This window comes from Ursus maritimus, unplaced genomic scaffold, assembly GCF_017311325.1.
Source record: "Ursus maritimus isolate PB19 unplaced genomic scaffold, ASM1731132v1 scaffold_26, whole genome shotgun sequence".
NCBI lineage: Eukaryota > Metazoa > Chordata > Mammalia > Carnivora > Ursidae > Ursus > Ursus maritimus.
This window is the reverse complement of record NW_024425119.1, coordinates 42941814-42963927: the sequence shown is the minus strand read 5'-3', so window position 1 is coordinate 42963927 and position 22114 is coordinate 42941814. Positions and strand designations below refer to the sequence as shown.

General features: G+C 56.5%; 3 protein-coding genes across 7 annotated transcripts in view; 2 read left to right on the top strand and 1 right to left on the bottom strand.

The window, feature by feature from the left end:
* Positions 1 to 9527, top strand: part of RARG (retinoic acid receptor gamma) — a 21307-nt gene extending 11780 nt beyond the window's left edge. For 2 of the 3 annotated variants that reach the window (XM_008704631.2, XM_040642527.1), the window contains 7 exons: positions 4600 to 4748; positions 4971 to 5112; positions 5756 to 5916; positions 6101 to 6277; positions 6633 to 6837; positions 7296 to 7454; positions 8217 to 9527. In XM_008704631.2, the coding sequence (XP_008702853.1) occupies positions 4600 to 4748; positions 4971 to 5112; positions 5756 to 5916; positions 6101 to 6277; positions 6633 to 6837; positions 7296 to 7454; positions 8217 to 8416 (1193 nt within the window). In that variant the 3' untranslated portion in view covers positions 8417 to 9527. Of the gene's footprint in view, positions 1 to 6; positions 299 to 4599; positions 4749 to 4970; positions 5113 to 5755; positions 5917 to 6100; positions 6278 to 6632; positions 6838 to 7295; positions 7455 to 8216 lie in introns of those variants that run through there. The other variant, XM_040642526.1, reaches the window with a different exon arrangement.
* A 2216-nt stretch (positions 9528 to 11743) lies between these two features.
* The window catches only part of ITGB7 (integrin subunit beta 7), a 13968-nt gene continuing 3597 nt past the window's right edge, over positions 11744 to 22114 (top strand). Inside the window, exons 1-10 of one of the 3 annotated variants that reach the window (XM_040642517.1) lie at positions 11769 to 11837; positions 14434 to 14646; positions 16756 to 16878; positions 17357 to 17560; positions 19237 to 19438; positions 19523 to 19693; positions 20413 to 20654; positions 21003 to 21161; positions 21478 to 21573; positions 21739 to 21828. In XM_040642517.1, coding sequence (XP_040498451.1) covers positions 17360 to 17560; positions 19237 to 19438; positions 19523 to 19693; positions 20413 to 20654; positions 21003 to 21161; positions 21478 to 21573; positions 21739 to 21828 — 1161 coding nt within the window. In that variant the 5' untranslated portion in view covers positions 11769 to 11837; positions 14434 to 14646; positions 16756 to 16878; positions 17357 to 17359. Of the gene's footprint in view, positions 11838 to 14433; positions 14647 to 16755; positions 16879 to 17356; positions 17561 to 19236; positions 19439 to 19522; positions 19694 to 20412; positions 20655 to 21002; positions 21162 to 21477; positions 21574 to 21738; positions 21829 to 22114 lie in introns of all 3 variants that reach the window. The other 2 variants (XM_040642518.1, XM_040642519.1) reach the window with 2 other exon arrangements.
* Positions 14664 to 22114, bottom strand: part of ZNF740 (zinc finger protein 740) — a 21069-nt gene continuing 13618 nt past the window's right edge. Inside the window, exon 7 of the mRNA XM_040642525.1 lies at positions 14664 to 15623. Coding sequence (XP_040498459.1) covers positions 15609 to 15623 — 15 coding nt within the window. The 3' untranslated portion in view covers positions 14664 to 15608. The remainder of the gene's footprint in view (positions 15624 to 22114) is intronic.

The following is a 22114-nucleotide window of genomic DNA, read 5'->3' as shown; positions in this document are numbered from 1 at the left end:
ACCCCTTACCCCCCATGCAGCCTGGCGCCCTATGCTAGCCCTCCCCCTCCCCCCCTCCAGGAGCGGGGCGCCGCCGGGGGAGGAGGGGGAATCGGCTGCGGGTCCTTGGTGTTCCTAGCACCCAGCTTCCCTCCAAGCCGGGTCGCGATGTACGACTGCATGGAAACGTTTGCCCCGGGTCCGCGACGGCTGTACGGGGCGTCCGGGCCCGGGGCCGGCTTGCTGCGCAGAGCCACGGGCAGCTCCTGTTTCGCCGGATTTGAGTCTTTTGCCTGGCCTCAACCCGCCAGTCTGCAATGTAGGTACCAGAGCTCAGGGGTGGGGTGCGGGGTGCAGGAGAGGCAGCGGCTCACTCTTTCCGTGTGTAAAAGGTGGAACTGGGATGCAAGCGGAGATTCTCACCCTCTCTATGTGAGGGGCGGCTGTGTAGGAAAGAGAGGTACTGGCCCTTTAAACGTGGGGACCTCAGCGACTCCTTTGGGTGTGTGCCGTACTGTTTGGAGAGTGTGTGGTTTTTATGGTGGGTGTTTAGCGAGGAGCTGCGGGTGATGCCACTCCAGAATTTCTGGGGATAGGGAGAGACCGAGGGGTTATTGGTAGCTTGTGCCCGCAGGTCCGTGGCCCCGGAGGGATAAGGCACCGAGGACCGTGGGTGGCGTTTGTAGACTCCATGTGGGAAGTTGGGAGCGTAAAAAATATTTGCAGAGCGTGTGAATCCCTGGAGTGTGCAGCGCCTTACGTAGGCGGTGAGGGCGTGAGTGTAGGGGGTCTCTCCACGCCGTGTCGCCCTCCGACAGCGTTGGCAGGTCCGCACGGCCCTTGCGCGGGGATGTTTGTGGCGTGAGGCCGGGAAGGCGTGTGCCCCTGCGTGGCTGCGGGGGCGGTTTTGGAAAGTGTCGTGTTCGAGCGTGCATCCTGTGTGTTCTTCGTGCGGGGTGGACCGGGTTGTGCACACAACAGGCAGAAGGCTGAGCTCTGGCGCCCCTCCCCCACCTTAAAAAGCAACGTTTGGAAATGTGTATAGGCTTGTATGCAGAGAGATGACTTTTTCCTATGGCTTCGACGCACACAACTTCAGTAGGAAGCGAAAAGTTTACGGCAAAGTCTGTTTATGGTGGGGGGTGGCCTGGAGGAGGCAGCGGCAGGGAGAGTAGGACTACTGGCTCCCCAAATATCCATCTTCCCCTCTCTGTGAAATGGGAGATGCCAGGCCTGGGGCCCTGGAACCCCTTTCCAGAGCGGTAATAAAAAGCTGGGGACTGAGAGGCAGTAAAAATGAAGTCCAGATGAGAGGCGGCTTTGAAGCCTGGGCCGAAGTGCCTGGCGGGGGTGGGGTGTGGGGAGGAGCCGGGAGGGGAGCCTCGAACACCCCCCAAATTTACCCGGGGCTGGAAGCGCGCGGGTAGCCCGGTGCGGACGCCGGGGCAAGGGGCTTGGGGGCAGCTGGGAAGGGGCGGGCGGCGGGCGGGGCGGAGGGCGCTGGGGGAGTGCGCGCGCGGGGTCACCGAGCCCCCGCCAACGCGCCTCGCTCCTTGGCACTCGGCTGCGCTGTTTACGAGACTTCGGCTTTTTTTTTTCTTTTTCTTTCCTTTTTTTCTTTACTGTTCTTTTTCCTTTCTTAGTTTCTTTTTTCTTTCTTTTTTTTTCTTCTTTTTTCTTTTTTTTTTTTTGGGGGGGGGTCTTTTGGTTCCACGGCAGTGCTGCTCAGATTGGAGGAGGGAGGTGGCAAACAGGAGACCGTACTTTGGGGTGGGGTGGGGCAAGAATGAAAAGTGTGGCATTTATAGGGTGGAGAAAGCATGGAACTGTTATTACTTTGCACCAAATCCTGGTGAATTCTTAGCCTTCCTTTCGCTGCCCAATAGGAAGGGGAATTGGGGCATGTTGGGAGGGGTGCTGAGGTGGAGAGACTTTCCCAGGAGGGCTTTTTGTGGGGGCTGGGTCCTTTTTTCAGGAGCTTGGCAGTCTCAGGGACTTGGCTGGCAATATGCCTTTTGCATTTCAATTTGGACCAATCATTTTGGCCTCTGGGGTCTTGGTGGGCTTCAGGCCGGCTCCACACACTTGCAGAGGGAACGTGGTTTTGACCTGTGTCTCCATCGGGGGAGAAAAGAGGTGCCTTGAGGAGAGGGCCACATGGGTGTGTTGGTGGGGGTTTGCGGGGGCCCTGGCGCTGCGCTGGCGGCCGGTGTTCGTCTGGCGTCCGAGCTGCTCTCTCGCTAACGTGAGGGTGGAGGTCGTGGGGCAGCTTCCCGGCGTGTGCGTTCCCCTCCACCGTGTGGCGACAGGGAGTGTTCTTCGGTGCCGGGGGCCAGCTGGGGTAGAGGGGCCCATTGGTGGTACGTCGGCGGCCTTGGTGCCCTGCTGTGGTGTTGTCGACGTGCGAGGGTGTCTCCGAAGAGGTGTGTGTCAGATTGTGAGTCTGGGCTTCTCAGCCCTGTGCCTCGCAGCTGGGAGCGTTTACAGCCGGTTATAAAGAGTTTGTTTGAAGCTCCGCTCAGCCTGGCCAGGAATTTCCTCAATTTCAGCAATTTGGGCTTTAAAAGGAGAAAAACCTAGAGCCCACCCCCTCCTCCCCAGCAGGGGCCCCTGCCTGGCCTGGGAGCAGCATCCCGATGGTGGGGTCCCGGCCCAGGGCTGAGAAGGGAATGTGAGCAGGCTTGAGCCAATTAGCCTTCTTGTGCCCTTCGCCCCCAGATTGTCCGGAGCTGCTGGGCTGCCCTCTAGGCTTCAGGGGGCGGGCTTGTGCCAGAGGGGTGCCCAGAAGGGGCGACGGTACCACTTAGACAGGAAAAGCTGTCCCCCAGGCCCGTCTCCCTACGGCCCCCAGCCTTGTAATTGCCTGGCACTGCCCCATGCCAGTCTGACCGCACCCAGGCCCTTTCGCAAGAGAGGAAATGAGGCAGCGCTCTGCGGGCAGGGCGGGCGTCAGCGCCGGCGTGAGCACCACCCCACGCGCTGGCCTGTGGGCAGCACTTGTGCCCTCCTAGGACGCCAGGAGGGGTCCTGAAAGGCATTCCAGCCCGCCCCAGTTCTCTCAGCGCCAGCCCCTCCTGGAGTCTCCCGCCCCTGGTCCTGAATAGCCGCCAGGCACCTTCTTTCCTCCCCTCTTCTCTGTCCGTTTCCAATTGGGGAATCTCACTCCGGCAGGATTCTTATGCTAATGGTGTCTGTGTGTTGGGGGTGGGGAGGGCTTCCCTCCTGGGGGGTGGGTGGAGCTAGGCCGGAACCCCGGCATCCTGGGCATTCCTTCTGCCCTGCTGGCGGCATGGGGCGGATTTTGGCCAGGTGGGCTGCGGCGGGTTAGAAGGAAGAAGGTGCTGGTGAGGTGGGTGCGTGGGACACTCCTCAGGGAGGGTCTTAGCGTTTCCTTGCGTTAGCTTGGGCCCTCTAGGTTTGGGCAACGGGTCCGACAGGTTGAATAATTTAGAGATTTTTCCAGCCTCTGAAGATCAACTACAGACCCCAAAAAACCTGCAAAATCAAAACGGGTCTACCGAGGAGCCTGCTGAACAGAGGGGGTCCTCCCGGCCACACCACTCTGTGTGGCATGGGCTGAGACCCCCTTGGAGCTGCAATTGGGTATTTGTGCGGGAAGCTGAGGAGTGGGGACACAGGCTCAGAGAGGGTCCAGAGATAGCTCCCCTCCCCCCATGAGCCCTGTTTACCCACTGTCACCTGACTTCTGCTGCTTTGCTTACACCCCCAACTGCTTCTGGACCTGAGAATCTGAGAAAATACCTCAGTCCCTCCTTTGGCAACTTCTCTTGAGTCCCTGCGGGGCCACGTAGATCTGGTCAGAGGACCTGAGAGTCTTGGCTCGACCATCGACTGGTAGTGTTGGCCACTTCCCTCTCTTGGCCTCAGTTCCTTCAGGGGTCGAATAAGGCTATTGCGTATCTTCTAACCTACTTTCTTGATACCTGTGTCCCAGTTGCTCCACTGCCTCATGGTTGCTGGGAAAAAGGACACTGGCAGTTATTTGGGGGTGGAGTGGGGTGCAGTAAGAGAGGGAAAAGCGGGAGGGTTATCCACCCTGTACTACTTGAGAGAAAATGAGGTCCTCTTTGACCTACTGAGTACCCCAGCAGGTCATTGAGCCAGGCGCTAGCTGCAGGTGGCGGGTACTTGCCTACTGGGCCCCGGATCTCTTGCCTCATGAGGTGGAGGATGGTGGGAAGTAGACTACGGGACGAGGTGGACCGACGTGCCAGACGGTGACTAAAGAGTGCAGAGCCGCAGCCCATAACCCCTCCACCTGCCCACTTTATAGCTGGAGAAACTGAGGCCCAGCGAAGTTAACTGCCAGAATGGCCTTGGCCTGGAATTTGGGGAACTGAGCCGTGTCATGAGGGCCGGGCTGGCGCTTCTGTGCAGGGAGGCGGCCAGACTTGCAGGAGGTGCGCGAATAGTGGTTTCCTGGAAGTGTTTGCTCTGGGGCTGTACATGGTCTTTGGGACTTGAAGTCACGGTGGCGTGGATGGTGTTGTCACCGCTGAGCCGGAGGGAGAGGTGGGAATGGGGTGTGCATGTATAGTGAGGATGCCTGAAGAACTGGGGCCCTTCTCCCCGACCCTCATGTCACTGCTTTCCCCCCAGCGGTGGAGACGCAGAGCACTAGCTCAGAGGAGATGGTGCCCAGCTCGCCCTCACCCCCTCCACCTCCTCGGGTCTACAAGCCATGCTTCGTGTGCAATGACAAGTCCTCTGGCTACCACTATGGGGTCAGCTCCTGTGAAGGCTGCAAGGTGTGTGAGTCGTGGGGGTGGGTGCGTTGGGCCTCGGGTCCAGACCAGAGGGACGAGATACTGTGTGTGAGTGGCTCTTCCTGTGGAGCGGGAGGGGCCGCTTTGCACAGACTTGGCTCACAGACTGTCTCGGGCCTGGGGCCATCCTCAAGGCCCGCGAGAGGCTGGTACTCCCAGCATCCTGCATCCTGCTTCACTGCCCACCCCCACCCCCAACTCCAGGGCTTCTTCCGCCGCAGCATCCAGAAGAACATGGTGTACACATGTCACCGGGACAAAAACTGTATCATTAACAAGGTGACCCGGAATCGCTGTCAGTACTGCCGGCTACAGAAGTGCTTCGAAGTGGGCATGTCCAAAGAAGGTATAGGCCCCTAGCCCTGGCCCGAGCAAGAGCGCTCCTGTCCTACTCTGCCATTGCTACCCTCTCCCCGCTGGCCACCGCCACTTCCTTGACCTCTGAGACCTGGCTTCCCTGGGGTGCTGCCTCCTCCCTGGCCAGTCCTGTTTGATTAGTGCCATTCGCCCAGGAGTCCCCAGCCCTTGCCATTCTCCCCTCTCAGAGCTTAATCCTTCCTCTGAATGAGTGAATGGGGGTTACTGGCTCACTTTGCCCTGGTTGTGACTGGGGGTGCTTGCCAGTCCCCTCCCCTGCTCCCAAGACTGAGCCTGAGGTGGATCTGGGGTGTCCCCCCCTCCCCTGCGCCATTGTGCTGCCAAGGCTATAAGTGGATATCCTGCCGCCTGCATATCCTGCCCCCCCCTCAGCTCCTGCAGGGTGACAGGAAGGGCAGGATGGAGCCGGGGCTGCAGGCCCTGGGTGGGGCTGAGAGCCAGCCTGGGAATGGGAGGCTAATGTAGGAGCTAGGGAAACTGAGGCAGCGATTAGGGTCCCAGGGAACAGATGTTCATGATAAGGACTGAATACATGATAATTAGGGTGAAAGGGGATACCTAGTGGGAGGTTCTGAGGGTCTTGACCCTGTCTGTGTGCCTTCTTCCCCAAGCTGTGCGGAATGACCGGAACAAGAAGAAGAAAGAGGTGAAGGAAGAGGGGTCACTTGACAGCTACGAGCTGAGCCCTCAGTTAGAAGAGCTCATCACCAAGGTCAGCAAAGCTCATCAGGAGACCTTCCCCTCACTCTGCCAGCTGGGCAAATATACCACGGTGAGTCCAGGGAGGGCAGGGGACCATTCGCTTTGGGGACTAGGTAGGGGTTGTGTTGAGGTCACGGTCTGGTGCCGAGGACAAGGAAGGGCAACAATGCAGAGGGGGAGCTTGGGGTTTCGGCAGAAAGAAGACAGCGCCCAGGGCGAGCCTTAGCTTGCGTTCCCACCTGCCCCCCCTGTAGAACTCCAGCGCAGACCACCGGGTGCAGCTGGATCTGGGGCTCTGGGACAAGTTCAGCGAGCTGGCCACCAAGTGCATCATCAAGATCGTGGAGTTTGCCAAGCGGCTGCCCGGCTTTACGGGGCTCAGCATTGCCGACCAGATCACTCTGCTCAAGGCCGCCTGCCTGGACATCCTGGTAAGTTAAGCCTGGTGGCCTGCCACCCGCCACAGCCCGACCCTCGTGTGAGGCCAAGGAGTTGGTCCACACAAAGAACTCATTATCCTCCCCCGCCCCCATCTCCAATCTGAGACTCCCCAGATCGCCTTCCCCAAGTCCTGATCCTGCACTTCTGGGTGCCCTGCGTCCTGACCTCTCTCCCCTCGCCAGCGTTAGGTTCTCCGCCTCTGCCTCCCTCCCTGCACCTGCTGCACGTTGCCCTGCTTCTGGATCTAACCCTCACGCTCCGTGTGCTCCTCATCGCCTCTTCTCCGAACCCGAGATGTGCCCTCCCCAGACACAGCCCTAACCCTTCCCCTTGCCCACCCTCCAGATGCTGCGGATCTGCACAAGGTACACCCCAGAGCAGGACACCATGACCTTCTCCGATGGGCTGACCCTGAACCGGACCCAGATGCACAATGCCGGCTTTGGGCCCCTCACAGACCTCGTCTTTGCCTTTGCTGGGCAGCTCCTGCCGCTGGAGATGGATGACACCGAGACAGGGCTGCTCAGTGCCATCTGCCTCATCTGCGGAGGTGCGGGCGCCCCCTGGTGTCGACTCGGGCTCCTCTCCCACCACACCCCCTACCTGATCTCTGACCCGGCAGGAGACCTTGTCCCCGCCCCCCTCGCGCCCCCCCCCTCGCGCCCCCCCGCCCCCCCCCTGGGGGGCATGGTTGCACCTGCCCCATCCAGAGACTTCTCAGAGCCAGTACAGGCTCCCCAGCAGCCCTGCCTGGGCCACAGGCAGAAAGGAGAGCAGAGCCAGAGAGAGCTGAGGAGATCCCAGATAACTCAGTGCTGAGATAGGGGTCTGTCGGGCCTCGGAGCAGGGGAGGGGGTCTGGGTAGGCTCAGGAACAATAGGCAAAGGGCTGATGGGACAGAGTGGGGGCCCTGGGGGGGCCGTACGGCAGGGCCAGTTGGGGCTGGGCCACCTGTCACTGTCACTCTCCCATCTCTTCCTCTCTCACTGCCTGTGCTTGTTCCCGTAGACCGCATGGACCTGGAGGAACCCGAAAAGGTGGACAAGCTGCAGGAGCCGCTGCTCGAGGCCCTGAGGCTATACGCCCGCCGCCGGCGGCCCAGCCAGCCCTACATGTTCCCGCGGATGCTCATGAAGATCACTGACCTCCGGGGCATCAGCACCAAGGGTCAGTCGTGAGGGCCTCCGCTCCGTTCCCGGGCCGGCCTCTTGGGCAGGCGGGCAGACAGGCAGAGACCGCAGCGGACGGTCAGGTGCTCTGCGCTGGAGTCCTGGCGCTGCTGCATGCTAGTGGGGAGACTTCGGGCAAATTCTCTCACTTGTTGTACCTTGTTTTCCTGTTGGCCGGCTGGGCTGTACGGAGACTCACCCTCTCGGTTATTGTGAGGAGTAAGCGCGTTAACACAGCGGGCTTAGAACTGCTGTGAATTAAAAATGCAATTCCTCAGTGGCCGTAGCCACATCTCAAGTGCGTAGGAGCTAGTGAGGGCCGTACTGGACGAAGCAGACAGTTCCATCATCCAGAAAGTTCTGTCGGACAGGGATGATTCAGAAGGATGCTTGGCAGATAGCAGGGCTTCAGTAAGTATTAGCTGTCATTATAAAGCTTAGTACGAAACGGCCTAGGAACAATTGGCCAGCTGTGGACGTAGGAAGGTGGAGTGCCTGGGGGATTCGACTGACAGCTGGGCCGGGTGTGGATGTTGGAGCCTAAAGAATGGGATGAGTGGGCAGCAGACTTGGCAGAGAAGGCAGGTGGGAGCTGCAGGCCGAGGAATGGCCCCCCAGGAGCCCTGGAGGAGGGAGAGGGTGAGCTGGGACAGAGAGGTGGCAGGCTTGTGCTGGGAGCCCCCGAAAGGAAAGGTTAGGGAGGTGGCCTTGAGGGGCATGGGCCTCCACTCCTCCGAACCTCTTTGTCCGTGTGTTACAGGAGCAGAAAGGGCCATTACCCTGAAGATGGAGATTCCAGGCCCGATGCCTCCCCTGATCCGAGAGATGCTGGAGAACCCCGAAATGTTTGAGGACGACTCCTCGCAGGCTGGCCCCCACCCCAAGGCCTCTAGCGAGGATGAGGTTCCCCGGGGCCAGGGCAAAGGGGGCTGCAGTCCCCAGCCTGACCAGGGCCCTTGACTCCCCTGCCGTGGGGGTTGGGGCTCCAGGCAGCAGACTGACCATCTCCCAGACACTGCCGGTGACTGGGGGAGGACCTGCTCTGCCCTCTCTCCACCCCTTCCAATGAGCTCCTTGTTTTTGCCAAAGTTTCCTGGGGTGCCTCTGTGTTCATCCCCTTTCTGCTCTAACTGGCTCCTTCTCCAGTCTCGGGGGCCTGCCCTGTTCCCACCAGGAGAGAGGGCAGAGGGGTGAGCCTCGGTTTGGACTCTAAAATCTCAGCACTGCCCCTCAGACACCAGGGTCCCAGGCTCCCCAGGGCAGGAGGAAGACCCTGCCAGTTCCACAGCCCCTTCCTCTGCCAGGTGCTTAGGCCTCTGGGAGCAAACAGGAACACTAGAGACCAAAAAGGGGGCATAGGGGGAGGGCTGAGCCCACCCTCTTACCCCTGCCCTTGGTGCCTCATGCTGCGTAATGCACCTGCCAGGTGCACGCTGCCCTCGGTGCCCCAGCCTCATGCCAGGTCAGGTTGGGGCAGGCTGGGCCCTCCATTTCTGTGGGGGCCAGAGGGTGAAAGGGACAGATGCAGGTCCATTCGGCACCTCTTTGCTTGGGCCCAGAGTTGACCTTGTGCCCTCCGTTACAAGCCCCTCCCCCAGCCCCGACATGTGCCTTGGGCTTCCCCTGCCTCCCATCTCAGCCACCGGGGCAGGGACCCTTCTACACTACAGAGGGGCCAGGGGATCCCTCTCTCCCTAGTGCCTTCCCTCCCCTTGATCTCCAAAGCAGCTTGGCCCAGGGAGGGGGGGGTGGGCGCTGCTTAGCTGATCCTTCCCTGACCCAGAGGAAACCTCTATTTATTTATTAGCTTTTGTTTACACCCTGGACTTGACCCCTTCCTCCAGGGGTCTTGGGAGGGGGAGCCCAGGGCCCCTGTAACCCCTCCCTTCTTCCTCCAATCCCCAGTTTGTATTTAGCTGCCAAATAAGATTCCCACTGGCTCCCCTTTTTCTCTGGGGGGGTCAGGGTGCTGTCCCCTCCCTTCTGTTTACATCTCCCATCTCCCCTCCACCCCGCTGTATCGCATATTGCTGAGTTTTCTATTTTTGCAAAATAAAGTCATGGAAACTCATGGCATGTGGCTCCCTCTGGGAGGTGGTGAGGGAAATGAGACCAGCCATCCTGGAGAGGGGCTGGGGGAGGTAGGTGAGCTCACTTGCTGGACTTTGCAGCTTTCTTAAGGGAAACCAAGGAAGTTGGATGAGATGTGCCTGGATGGGCGTGGTGGGAGGCTGAGGGAAAGGGAGCCCACGGGGGCTTAGCCTGGGCGTCTGGGCCTCCCACAGCCACGAGGTGTGGGTTCTGAGATTGGATCCTGTGGACCTCTGGGAAGGTGTGAACGGGCCCAGAGGTCTTTAAGCTGTCCCCACAGCCCGGTTATGTATATGTGCATTTCTGCCCTTCTCTGGGGAGGGCATTCACCGAAGCTGCCTTGGTTCTCACGAGGGTCTCTGGCCCCGGAAGAGAAGAACCGCAGCCAGAATCGAAGTTACAGTGTTGCTGGTTTACACCAACGCTCTCTTTACCCCACTCCGTGACCCCACTGTCACCTTAGAACTCACTCCTGTTGCCCCTTCTGACCCCGCTTCACCTCACGACCCCACTGCTTCCTTCTGTCCTACTCTCTCTCCTTACCTCTGCAATAGCCCCCCAGCCCCCCGTGGCCCACCTTCCTGCCTGGGACAGTGCCCTGCCTACCTTGTGCCTGGCTTTCTTCACGATGACCTGTGCATATGGGACAGAGGTGGAGGGTGTGGGAGTAGGGAAGGAGTGGGGAAAGCAGAAGAAGAAAGTGAAAGAAACTATGGAGGAAACCACGGAGCTCCTGGGGAAGGAGGGGTCACTGCCATGGTAACCCCTGCTGGTGGGGGAGGGGTACAAGGTCTGGTAGGCTGAGGTGCACTTTAGAGGACCCCCTGGGGAAGGAGCCCCCTGTCCCAGTGACTCCGCTCACCGCACCGCCACTGAGAGGTAGGCCCTTGCCTCGGTGTGCTGGCACGTCGTCCCTGCGGCACCGAGGGTCTCTCTGGCAGAGGACGCCGACCTGTGAACACAGATCTCTGGTCCAGCTCCTTCTCAAAGCTCCCTGTGGTCAGGCGTGGGCCGGGGGCCGGGTATTTTCCACACCTCCTTCTCCGTCCCAGGCTTCGTCCTCGCCCCGGCTCCAGTGGCCGGGACCGCACCCCCGGCTTCTCCCATTCACCTCCTCTGCACCTTTTCCAGTCCCCACCACCGCCTTCTTGGCACAGTGACCTCCCCCCCCCACCCCAGTCTCATTCCCTGAGCCTGGCCCTGTGTCTGTCTCCAACTTCCCAGCTGACCGGACCTTGACTTTCTCAGCCTCTCCGCTTCTCACCTTGTCCTTCTCAGCCACTGAGTCTATTCTCAAGCCCTGAGGTTGTTCCAGGTTCTCTTGGAAGCAATCTGTGTGAATGATCTCATTTAATTCTCACAGCAATCCTTGGTTCCACTGGACCGATGAGATGAAGCCACAGGAAGGCTAAGCCTTCTACTACCCTAAGCTCCCACTGCTGGCACGAGAGAGCTGGGATTGGAGCTCGGCAGTTCGGCTCCAGAGCCTACGGAGTTCAGCACCCAGCATGATAGAACGGGCACTGGGTTTTCAAAATCAGTGCCCATAGTCCCTAACAACCCCCTTCCCAGTACTTGCTGCCTCCATATTTCTTCCTTTCCTATCCTGTTCCTGTATGAAGAAGTGGAGAGAACTCGAGAAGCAGGCAGCCCTGGATGCAAACCCCGTACCAGCCAGTTGCTAGCTATGTGGCCTTGGGCAGAGATTTTAATTTCTTTTTTTTTTTTTTAAAGATTTTATTTATTTATTTGACAGAGCCAGCCAGTGAGAGAGGGAACACAAGCAGGGGGAGTGGGAGAGGGAGAAGCAGGCTCATAGCAGAGGAGCCTGATGTGGGGCTCGATCCCAGAACACCGGGATCACGCCCTGAGCCGAAGGCAGACGCTTAATGACCGTGCCACCCAGGCGCCCCCAGAGATTTTAATTTCTTACCTCTGAGCCGCAACATCTCCCTTTCCTCTTAGCCTCTACATCTGTAAAATTTGGGGGTTGGGGGGATAGTAACCTGTGGCTATGTCACGGGTTAATTCTAACAGAGTCGTACGCCCCGCCATGTGTTTGGTGCTAGGTAGCCGGACAAGCTTCTTGCTTCCCTCCAGAACCCTGCATCGTCAACCCCTTCGGCTCAGTCCCACCCCTATGGGCTCCACCTTCTCCTGGGTCAGTTACCCCACCACCCCGAAATCTCCTCCACCCCACCCCAGGGCGTGTCACTTCCTCCTCTGCAGCCTCCCAGATCAGTACACAAAGGCCGCTGCTGCGGGAGGAAGGGCTGCTCTGCATGCACCTGTGAGTACCAGGGCACCAGCCCTCGCCTCCCCTCCTTCCTGGCCCAACCCCTACCAGCTCCCAGCCTCCTGGGGAGAGGGCTCGCCTCTGACCTGAAGATACCCAGGATCTGGCTGAGACTGGAGAAAGGCTCTGAACTCCTTTCTCTCCCCTGCTCCCTCCTCCAGTTTCTCAAGCTCCACCCTCCCCCCATCTCTCCTGTGTGGGTTTCCCAAAAGTGGGGCTGGAGGGAGGCAAAGAAGGTAGGGGGTGTCTGACTGCTATCATTTGAGTGCCTGCCATGTGCCAAGGATTATGTCAAGGTAGGGCTCTCCCGATAGGACTCCGCAGCCGCTACCCCTGCTGCCTAGTGCCTGGCGCTCAGCTCAGATCTGCCAGTGGCACCTTGGCTGTGGATATCACAGTCCTGGGAGACTGTGGCCCAGTGGCTCAGTTCTCTTCCCTCCTTGTGCCGCTGAATGGGCAGCACAGGATTCCACTTGATTTGGAAGATCTGGATAGAAAATGCTCTGTTTCTCAGGTGCTGAAGGGGAATGTTAGGGTGTATATTGAAGTCAGAATCGAGTGCAGGAAAATGGGACAGTTACAGAGGGAAAGAAGGGAAGACTGAAGAAGGACCCCTCAAGGGAAGAGAAAGGGGATCAGGTGGAGCCCACTGGAGCTGGTGGGGAGAAGGTACAACTTTTGATGAGGACGGCCTGCGGTTGGAAGGGAGGAAAGGGGCAAACAAACTGAGCCTCGCCTGTCTTAATCCCTGTTCACTGTGTGACCGTGGGCAAGTCACTTAGTGCTCTGGGATTCAGGTTTCCATTTGTAAAAAGAGGGGGACGAAGTAGACAACCCTGCTGCTCTATGGTTAGGAGAAGCGGGAAAAGGAAGTAAAACAAAAAGCTGTAAAGATGTGGAGAAGAGAGAAGCAGCAGAAAGATGTCATCAAATTTTTGAATCGGTGTGGGGGAGGGGGGGAGAGAGAGAGAAATTAACAGAAAAAGTGACAGGTCTTGTATCCCCAAGTTAGAAGGAAGAGGAAAACTTGGGAGAAGGGGGTTGGAAAGTCCTGTGCAGGGAGTCCCAGAGGCGCCCTTTAGGGGAGATGAGTGGGTTTGAGGTCTCTGGATACGTCCAATCCCGGGGGCCCCACCTGTGACAGATGAGTCAAAACTGGGCTTCGTGCAGCAGCGTCGCCAGCCTCCTCGACCACAGGCGTGCCGAGCAAGCGGGGTTGAGGTTACAGAGGCTGAGCCCCGGGCCGGCCTCACACAGGAGGGGAGCTCAGAGACATATATACGTCTATCTATCTATCTATCATCTATCTATCTATCTATCTATCTATCTATCTATCTATCTATCTATCTATCATCTATCTATCTATCTATATACTGCACCTGAGGTCCCGAGTGGTGGCGAGCGGGGAGCAGAACAGCTAAGGTCAACAACTTGACACCCCACCCCTTCCTCACGCCATGTAGAGCGTCAGTCTGAATCTAGGCCTGGGCGGGGGAGGATGCAGATGCTTCAGGCCAACGACTTAGTTGTCCTTTCTCATACACACACCACTGGTGGGAAGATGAACTGACACAGCTGCTAAAGAGGTTATGTCCGTGTCACTCGCCAACATTACAAATGATGCCTATTTATTGACCCTGCACAGCCTCTTCCCGGGATTTATCCTACAGATTCACTTGTACACATGTGAAATGATAAATACATGAGTTTTCATTGCAGCACTAGTTCTAACGGTGAGCAATCAGACACAATTTCAATCCCCGTAAGAGACTAACGGCCAAGTGGTACATCCAAGCCATGGAAACCTACATGGCTGTGAAAATGAACAAGCAAGCCCTTTATTTCCTGAGTAACGGGATGCCGAGAAAAGTAATTAAAAGAAACAAAATGAGGGGCAAAACTGCGTGTACTCTAGAATTGTGATTGTGGAATTCTGTCATTTGATTCAACCATTTGAAGAGCATATATACTCCTATTTGTGTATGCATAAAACCATCCCTAGAAGGATTATAAGCAACAAAAGATAATAAGATGATGGTTATTTATTTGGAGTAAGGTGTGGAAATGGGAGGATGGGGGATAGGAGTGGGAGATTTCTCAGTATCCTAATGTTTTGATTTTTTATGTGATAAAACACACATAAAATTAATCGTTTTTTAAAGATCTTTTATTTTTTTTTTAGATTTTATTTACTTATTTGAGATAGAGACAGAGAGAGAGAGCACGCCAGTGCACATGCAGGGGGAGCAGCAGAGGGAGAGGGAGAAGCAGGCTCTCCACTGAGCAGGGAGCCTGACGCAGGGCTCGATCCCAGGACCCTGGGACCCGAGCCGAAAGCAGACGCCTAACCGACTGAGCCACCCAAGCGCCCCTAAAATTTATCATTTTAACCATTTTCAAGTGTCCAGTTCAGTGGCATTAAGTACCTTCACAATGTTGTACAACCATCACCACCATCTAGTTCTAGAACTTTCTCTTCACTCCAAAAGGAAATTGCCCATTAAGCAGTTATTCCTCGCCCTCCCCTCCTCCCCACCCCTGAGAAGCACCATCTACCTCATCTACTTCCTGTTTCTGTGGATTTCTCTAGTCAGAAGGGTTCGCGTAGATGGAATCATACAACGTGTGGTCTTCTGTGACTGGTTTCCTTCACTGAGCATCGCGTTTGCCAGATTCATCGATGTTGAAGCATGTGTCAGGACTTCATTCCTTTCCATGGCCAAATAATATTCCACTGTGTGGAGACAGCACATTTCGTTCATCCGCGGAGGGACGTTCGCGTTGTTTCTACCTTGAGGCTCCTGTGAGTCGTACTACTATGAACGTTCATGTGCAAATTTTTGTTTTAAGTAACTTACTGAGGATTTATCAAACTGTGTCCCACCAGCAATGTATGATGGTTCCATGTTCTCCACATCCTCTTTTTCTATTTTTTTAAAAATTATTATGGCCATTGACTGGGTATGAAGCGGTATCTCACTGGGGGATTTGATTTGCATTTCCCTGATGATTAACAGTGTTGAGCAACTTTTTCTGTGCTTGTTGGCCATTTCTCTATATTCTTCAAAGAAATGTCTACCTGAGTCCTTTGCCATTTAAAAATGGGGTGGTTTGCCTTTTTGTTGTTGAGTTGTAAGAATTCTTTATATGTTCTGGATACTTACCAGATACGAGATTTGCAACTATTTCTTCCCTCTCTGTAGCCTGTCTTTTCATTCTCTCCATGGTGCTCTTTGATGCACGAGAGTTTTATATTTATATATTTATATTTTTATGAAGTCCAAGTGACCTATTTTTTTCTTTTGTTGCTTGTGTTTTTGAAAAAATCCATTGTCAAGTCCAAGGCCATGAAGATTTACCCCTCCATTTTCTTCAAAGAACGTATAGTTCAAGGACTTACATTTAGGTCTTCGATCCACTTTCTGTTAATTTTTGTGTATGCTGTGAAGTAGGAGCCCAACTTCCTTCTTTCACGGGTGGATAGCCACTCATTCGGCACTATTTGTTGAAGACTGTTCTCTCCCCATCGAAGAGTTGGCACCCTTGTTGAAAATTAATTGGCCATTAATGGATGGATTTATTTCTGGACTCTCTATTTTATTTCATTGAGCTATATGCCTACCCTTATGCCAGTACCATATTGTCTTGATTACTGTAGCTTTCTAGTAAGTTTTGAAAGTGAGAAGTCAGAGTCCTCCGATTTCATTCTTTTCCAGATTGTTTTGGCTGTTCAGGGTCCCATGCAATTCCATAGGAAGAATAGGATCAGCTTTTCCATCTCTGTAAAAAAGGGACATTGTGATTTAACTTTTTGATTTTTAAAAAGATTTATTTATTTATTTATTTGAGAGAGTGCACACACACAGGGGAGAGGGGCAGAGGGAGAGAGAGTGTCAAGCAGACACCTTGCTGAGCACAGAGCCAGAGAGGGGGAGGGCTCAATCTCAGGACCCTGAGATCAGGACCCAAGCCAAAAACTGAGAGTCAGACACTTACCTGACTGCGCCACCCAGGAGCCCCCTTAACTTTTTGATTTTTGAAGCATGGTTATGGCTTGCCTATTCAAATTTTTTAATTAATAAGTTTTTAACAATCAGAGATCTGCCTAGTTTTCCCTGGAGGTCATTCCAAGAATTATCCTGCCGTCAGACTCTCTTCAGTCTATATTTGCTTTGTGCAAAGTACAAGAAAGAGAAAATTTTACCAACCGTGGCTTGCCTTCCTCCATTATCCTAGACCTTTAGGAAGTTTTCTTATGGTCTGATCTTTATTCCTCTTGCTACCATGTCCGCTACCTTCCCTGCCTCTTTCACACACTCCTTCATCGGCTCCAGCTTTCCTTCCTCTCAGTCCTAGTCTAGCTTTCCTCCCTTAGATTTACAACCCTCGGCCCTCTTCCTTCCTTTATGTATTTGTTTAATTTTCTTTCTTTCTTTCTTTAAGATTTCATTTCTTTATTTGAAAGAGAGACAGAGACAGAGCGTGAGCAGTGGGGAAGAGGCAGAGGGAGACAGAGAAGGGGACTCCCCACTGAGCGATGACATGGGTCTCAGTTCCAGGACTCTGGGATCATGACCTGAGCCCAAGGCAGACGCTCAACCGACTGAGCCACCCAGGCGCCCCGTAACTTCATTTAGAATTCAAGATTATGGGGGCGCCTGGGTGGCACAGCGGTTAAGCGTCTGCCTTCGGCTCAGGGCGTGATCCCGCCGTGATGGGATCGAGCCCCACATCAGGCTCCTCCGCTGGGAGCCTGCTTCTTCCTCTCCCACTCCCCCTGCTGTGTTCCCTCTCTCGCTGGCTGTCTCTATCTCTGTCGAATAAATAAATAAAATCTTAAAAAAAAAATAATTCAAGATTATGAAAGCTTCAGGGGCTGTCAGATTATTTCTTTAACTCTCTCTCTTTACAGATGTGGAAATTAAGGCCCAGAGAAAAAGTCTGACCTGCCATACAGCCAGTGAGTGACTGAAGGAGGACCAGAACGTGGTCTGTTTCCTGTTTGGTTCTATTTCCACTGTGGCTTGGAATCTTGGTGAGTAGATCTGGGTGGGTGTAGACCTTAGTGCTTCTGGGCCTAGCCCCCAGACTCGTTAGGTCATTTTGCCCACCTTGGCCTAGTGAAGTCTGCACACAGGAGGGATGGGGTTTCTCCGAGGCTCCTACCTAGGTGTGGTAGCTGCCTCTTCCCGACATTTTAAAGAAACTGCTGAATCCTACTATCAGGGGAGATATAGAATTGGGGTAAAAAAAAAAAAAAGGATTGAGGTAGAGGGTTTTTTTTGGTTGTTTGTTTGTTTTCTTTTGTTTTGTTTCTTAAGTAATCACTACACCCAAGGTGGGGCTTGAACTCATCACCCTGAGATCAAGAGTTGCACGCTCTACTGACTGAACCAGCCAGGCACCCCTGAGCTAGAGTTTTGAGAGTGACAACCACAGGCTAAGTTTAGAGGACTGAGTGCTTGGAGGTCCTCCATGAGGACCCACGTGTCCCCCTTTATATCCTATTGCAGGCCATGGTGGCTTTGTCCATGGTCCTTGTTTTCCTGCTGGTCCTGAGCAGAGGTGAGAGTGAATTGGATGCCAAGGTCTCACCCCCCGAGAAGGCCACCGAATGGAGGGATCCTGACCCATCCCTGCAGGGGTCCTGCCAGCCTGCCTCCTCCTGCCGGGAATGCATCCTCTCACACCCAAGTTGTGCATGGTGCAAGCAGCTGGTAAAGACGGGCCTGTGGCCTTTGAACCCTGTGTATGTGTGTGTGCAGAATGGAGCTCTGTGTGTGATTGTGTGGGCAAATGTGTGATTTTCCGGGTGCCCTCTGCAGTCCCGTGTGTGACTGAGTTTGCGCACATAGGACTCCTGCGTGTGATTGTGTGTGTGCATACCCGTGCATGCAAGGTTCCTGTGCGTATACGCTTATATATCTGTGTGTTTGTGTATCTCTGGAGAAGACCTGTGACCATAAATTTGGAGGAAGTATGTCCTTGCTGGTGCTCATGCTTGTGTATAGGTAGAGGGAGCTGGGACACCTGTATACACGTGAGAAAGTGTATTTGTCAGCTCGGGCCGCCATAACAACATGCCACAGACAGGGTGGCTTAAGCAACGGGAATTTATTTCTCACCGTTCTGGAAGCTAGGAATCCAAGAGCAGGGTGCCAGCCAGTTTGGTTTCTGGTGAGAGCCCTCTCCCTCGCCTGCAGTCAGGCTGTAGACAAGCTCTCTGGGGCCTTTTCTCATAAGGGCACTAATCCCATCGTGAGGGTTCTCCCTTCATGATCTCATCTAACCCTGATTTCTTCCCAGAGGCTCCATTTCTAAATGCCATCGTCACCGTGGGGGTTAGTCCCTAGCAGAAAGTATGCGACTGGGGTTCTGAGTCTGTGGGGGGTGCGTGTGCTTAACGTTCCTAAGGGATGCAGCTGCCTGTGGCTGGGAGAGTAGAAGGGAAGGAGGTAGAAGTGTGTGGGCTTTGGGGGCAAGGCTTGATCTACCTAAGTGGCCAAGAAGGATGCTGGGGAGTGGGTGTCTCCCTGGCTGGTCAAACAAGGCGGTTCTTTGAGCCTTAAAGAGACAGGGCTCATGGAGTGGCAGAGCATGGTGGGTACCTGAGCTGGGGTGGGGGCAGAACTGTCTCTCCCACAGGAAGAGGGAGAGCTAAATCGGACATGAGGGCAGACTCACTAGCAGGCAGAGCCGCAGAAGCGCAGCAGAGGCGGAGCCAGTCCAGGAGCAAGGCACACTACGAATCTGGGAGGACCGGAAGGGGCGACTCAGAGTTGGCAGGAGAGAGGTGCCAGGCAGGGGCTTTGGGGACAGTCAGATATGTGTCTGCCTCCTTCAATGTCTGGACCTAAAGCTGGTACCAGGGCCAGTCGAGAAGCCATTGTAACCATTTCCTTCCTCTGCCACTTCCCAGCCAGTCCCACAGGTAGCAGACACGCTGCGTGCGGGGAGGGGCGTCTCCTCTTCTGTCCCTGTCCTTCCCCTGCCCGGGGAACTGAGCCTGGTCTCAGCCGGACCGGCTTTCCCGTTTAGGCCCGAGCATGCCGGAGAGGTTGGATCAGGAGGCCAGGCTCCTCCTTTTCTTGTGGTAGTGAGGTCCCTGCGATCTCAACAGGAAGTCTGCGGCCCTGGGGGGAGGAGAAGGGTGGGTGGCTAGGGAAAGGGGGGTGTCTAGATAAGACGAGGGGGAGGTGGGGTGCTAGAGGAAGTGGGCTCTGACAAGAAAGACACGACCGGGTTGGAGGTGGCTGTGGGGGGACGGGGAGGGGAGGGCACCCCAGGGGCTCAGGGAACCGCGAGCCGAGGGTGGGGAGCGGCCTGCATCGCAGGAGCTGGGGTGAGGGTGCGTGGGGGGCCCGAGTGCCCACGCGCCTCCCCTTGGGCTCAGAACTTCACGGCGTCGGGGCTAGCGGAGGAGCGGCGCTGCGGCCGGCCGCAGGAGCTGCTGGCCCGCGGCTGCCCCGCGGCGGAGCTGGAGGAGCCCCGCGGCCGGCTGGAGGTGCTGCAGGACGAGCCGCTGAGCCCGGGCACCCGCGGCGAGGGCGCCACGCAGCTGGCGCCGCAGCGGGTCCGGGTCACGCTGCGGCCGGGTGAGTGGCCGGGGGCGGGGCCGGGGGCGGGGGGCGGGGCTGAGGCGACCTCCAGCCCGCTGACCCGCGCCCGCCGCCCCCCAGGGGAGCCGCAGCAGCTCCGCGTGCGCTTCCTCCGGGCCGAAGGCTACCCCGTGGACCTGTACTACCTCATGGACCTGAGCTACTCCATGAAGGACGACCTGGAGCGCGTGCGCCAGCTCGGGCACGACCTGCTGGTGCGGCTGCAGGAGGTCACCCACTCTGTGCGCATCGGTGAGCCTCCCGGCCGAAGCCGCTTCTGCCCCTGCCCTGCCGACGGCCCGGGCACCCCGGCGCCCCGCCTGCCCTCTCCCAGTTTTTAACAGACCCGCCCCGGCCACAGGTTTCCGGCGTCTCTTCCCAAAGACACTCACCTTCCAGGACAGAACTGGAGGGGATTTAAGAGGCTGTCCAGTAGGAGCACTCATTCTACAGGAGGGATAACTGAGTCCCGGAGTCTGGCCAGACAGGGTTCAGACAGCTCCCAGGCGTCAGACAGGGCACCCTGGATCTACCAACCCAGATCTTGCCCTGACGCCGCTGTCTCAGCCCTGTCTGCGTCTCGGGGACAAGGGCTAACCGCCCCGTCCCTGGCTGCGCATTCTGCACTCGCATCTCCCTTGTTCAAGATGCCCTCCTTTGCCTCATGCTACACCCTCCACCTCCCCTTCCTGCGGAGACCTTGCATGACCTCCACTGTGCCCTCCTCTTGATCCCCTCCACCCCCCACTGCCCTGAGCCTGCGATCCAACCCCATTGCCCCTGCCAGGTACTCGGGTCCCTGCGCACTAGGAGCACGCGCTCTCATTATCTCTCCTCCTCTGTGACTGTCCCCTCGACCGCCCCCCACTGCTTCCCGTGGACCTCTGCCTTCTGAGTCCTCAGCAGTGGCCCTTCCGCACCGCTGCTGGCCAGGGACTTCTGGCACAGCCCTCATGATTCCCCACTCCCAGGCTTTGGCTCCTTTGTGGACAAAACGGTGCTGCCCTTCGTGAGCACGGTGCCCTCCAAACTTCGGCACCCCTGCCCCAGCCGGCTGGAGCGCTGCCAGCCACCCTTCAGCTTTCACCATGTGCTGTCCCTGACCGGGGATGCTAAGGCCTTCGAGCGGGAGGTGGGGCGCCAGAGCGTGTCTGGCAACCTGGACTCCCCCGAAGGTGGCTTCGATGCCATTCTGCAGGCTGCACTCTGCCAGGTGAGGAGGCGGGGAGGGCATCTGAGTCTGAAGCACTCTTCGGGGCCACGACTGCCACCTAGGGTCGTGCAGTGCCCAATTCTAGGGGGTGCCCTTTGTACCGTAGTCACTGTAGTTTGCATATTTATTTTAACAATTTCCTGGTGGATTGGAGTAAAATATCTTGAGGAAGAGGCATGCTTTTCTAATTCATAAGAAGGCCTCCACTAGCAGCAACCCTGTTTGGGGGGCTGGGGAAAAGCAGGGAGCTGGAGACAGGGGAATGCACTAACTGACTCGGAATGAGCCTGGCAAATCTTCGGCTCATAGAGCCCAGGCGCACAGCCTACCTCCACCCCCCAAACCCAGGAGCGGATTGGCTGGAGAAATGTGTCCCGGCTGCTGGTGTTCACTTCAGATGACACATTCCACACAGCTGGGGATGGGAAGCTGGGTGGCATTTTCATGCCCAGCGATGGGCACTGCCACTTGGACAGCAATGGCCTCTATAGCCGCAGCCCAGATTTTGTGAGTCCCTACCCTTGCCCCACCCCTCCCTATCTGAGCCACCCCTCCTCTACGCCCAGGACCCCCACCCTGCCTCCTCGTCTTTCCCAGTGACCACCCTGCTCTCTTCCCCAGCAGCTCCCCTTCTCCATATCCCCCCACTGTTCAGACAGAAACCCTTGTCAGCCCACTCCCTAGCCCCTCCCTCCTCCTTGCTGAGCCTCCAGGGTTCCTCTGGCTGGTGGAACCCTGGTTCCCAGATTTCCTGGGCGGAGGGCACCTTGGATGTTGTGGGGGAGACCCGCGGTGCTCACTTTGTTCCCGCTCCCCTGCCCAGGACTACCCCTCTGTGGGTCAGGTAGCCCAGGCCCTGTCCTCAGCAAACATCCAGCCCATCTTTGCTGTCACCAGTGCCACGCTGCCTGTCTACCAGGTGAGAGCTGGCTGAATGCCCAACCTTCCTGCTGCGAGCCTTTCTCAACTCCCCAGAGGCCCATTCTCCTCCTCCCCATACACCCTCGCCCTCCCTCCAGACCCCCCCCAAACCCATTTCCCTCGAACTGTGAGCCACCATTTCCCTTGACTCCTCATAACCCAGGAGCTGAGTAAGCTGATTCCCAAGTCTGCAGTGGGGGAGCTGAGCGAGGACTCCAGCAACGTGGTGCAGCTCATTGTGGACGCTTACAACGTGAGGGCCTGGGGCTGGGCGGCGTGGTGAGGGCGGGCCTTCAGGGGAGGCGGTAGAACTAAGAAGGACTCACCACTTTTCGGTGTAGCTCTCCACAGCTCCTACCTACGGTTTGTCTATGGCTGTCGTTAATAGTTCACTCAGCCCGTCTGACATTTGTAAATCTGGTGTCTGGCTTGTGCAGAGCGTGGAGCCCTGCTCTGGGCAAGGAAGGAAAGGAACATTCGCTGAGCTGGTATTTCATGCCGAGCACTCTCCTAAGTGCACATGCCGTTTGCCATCTCAT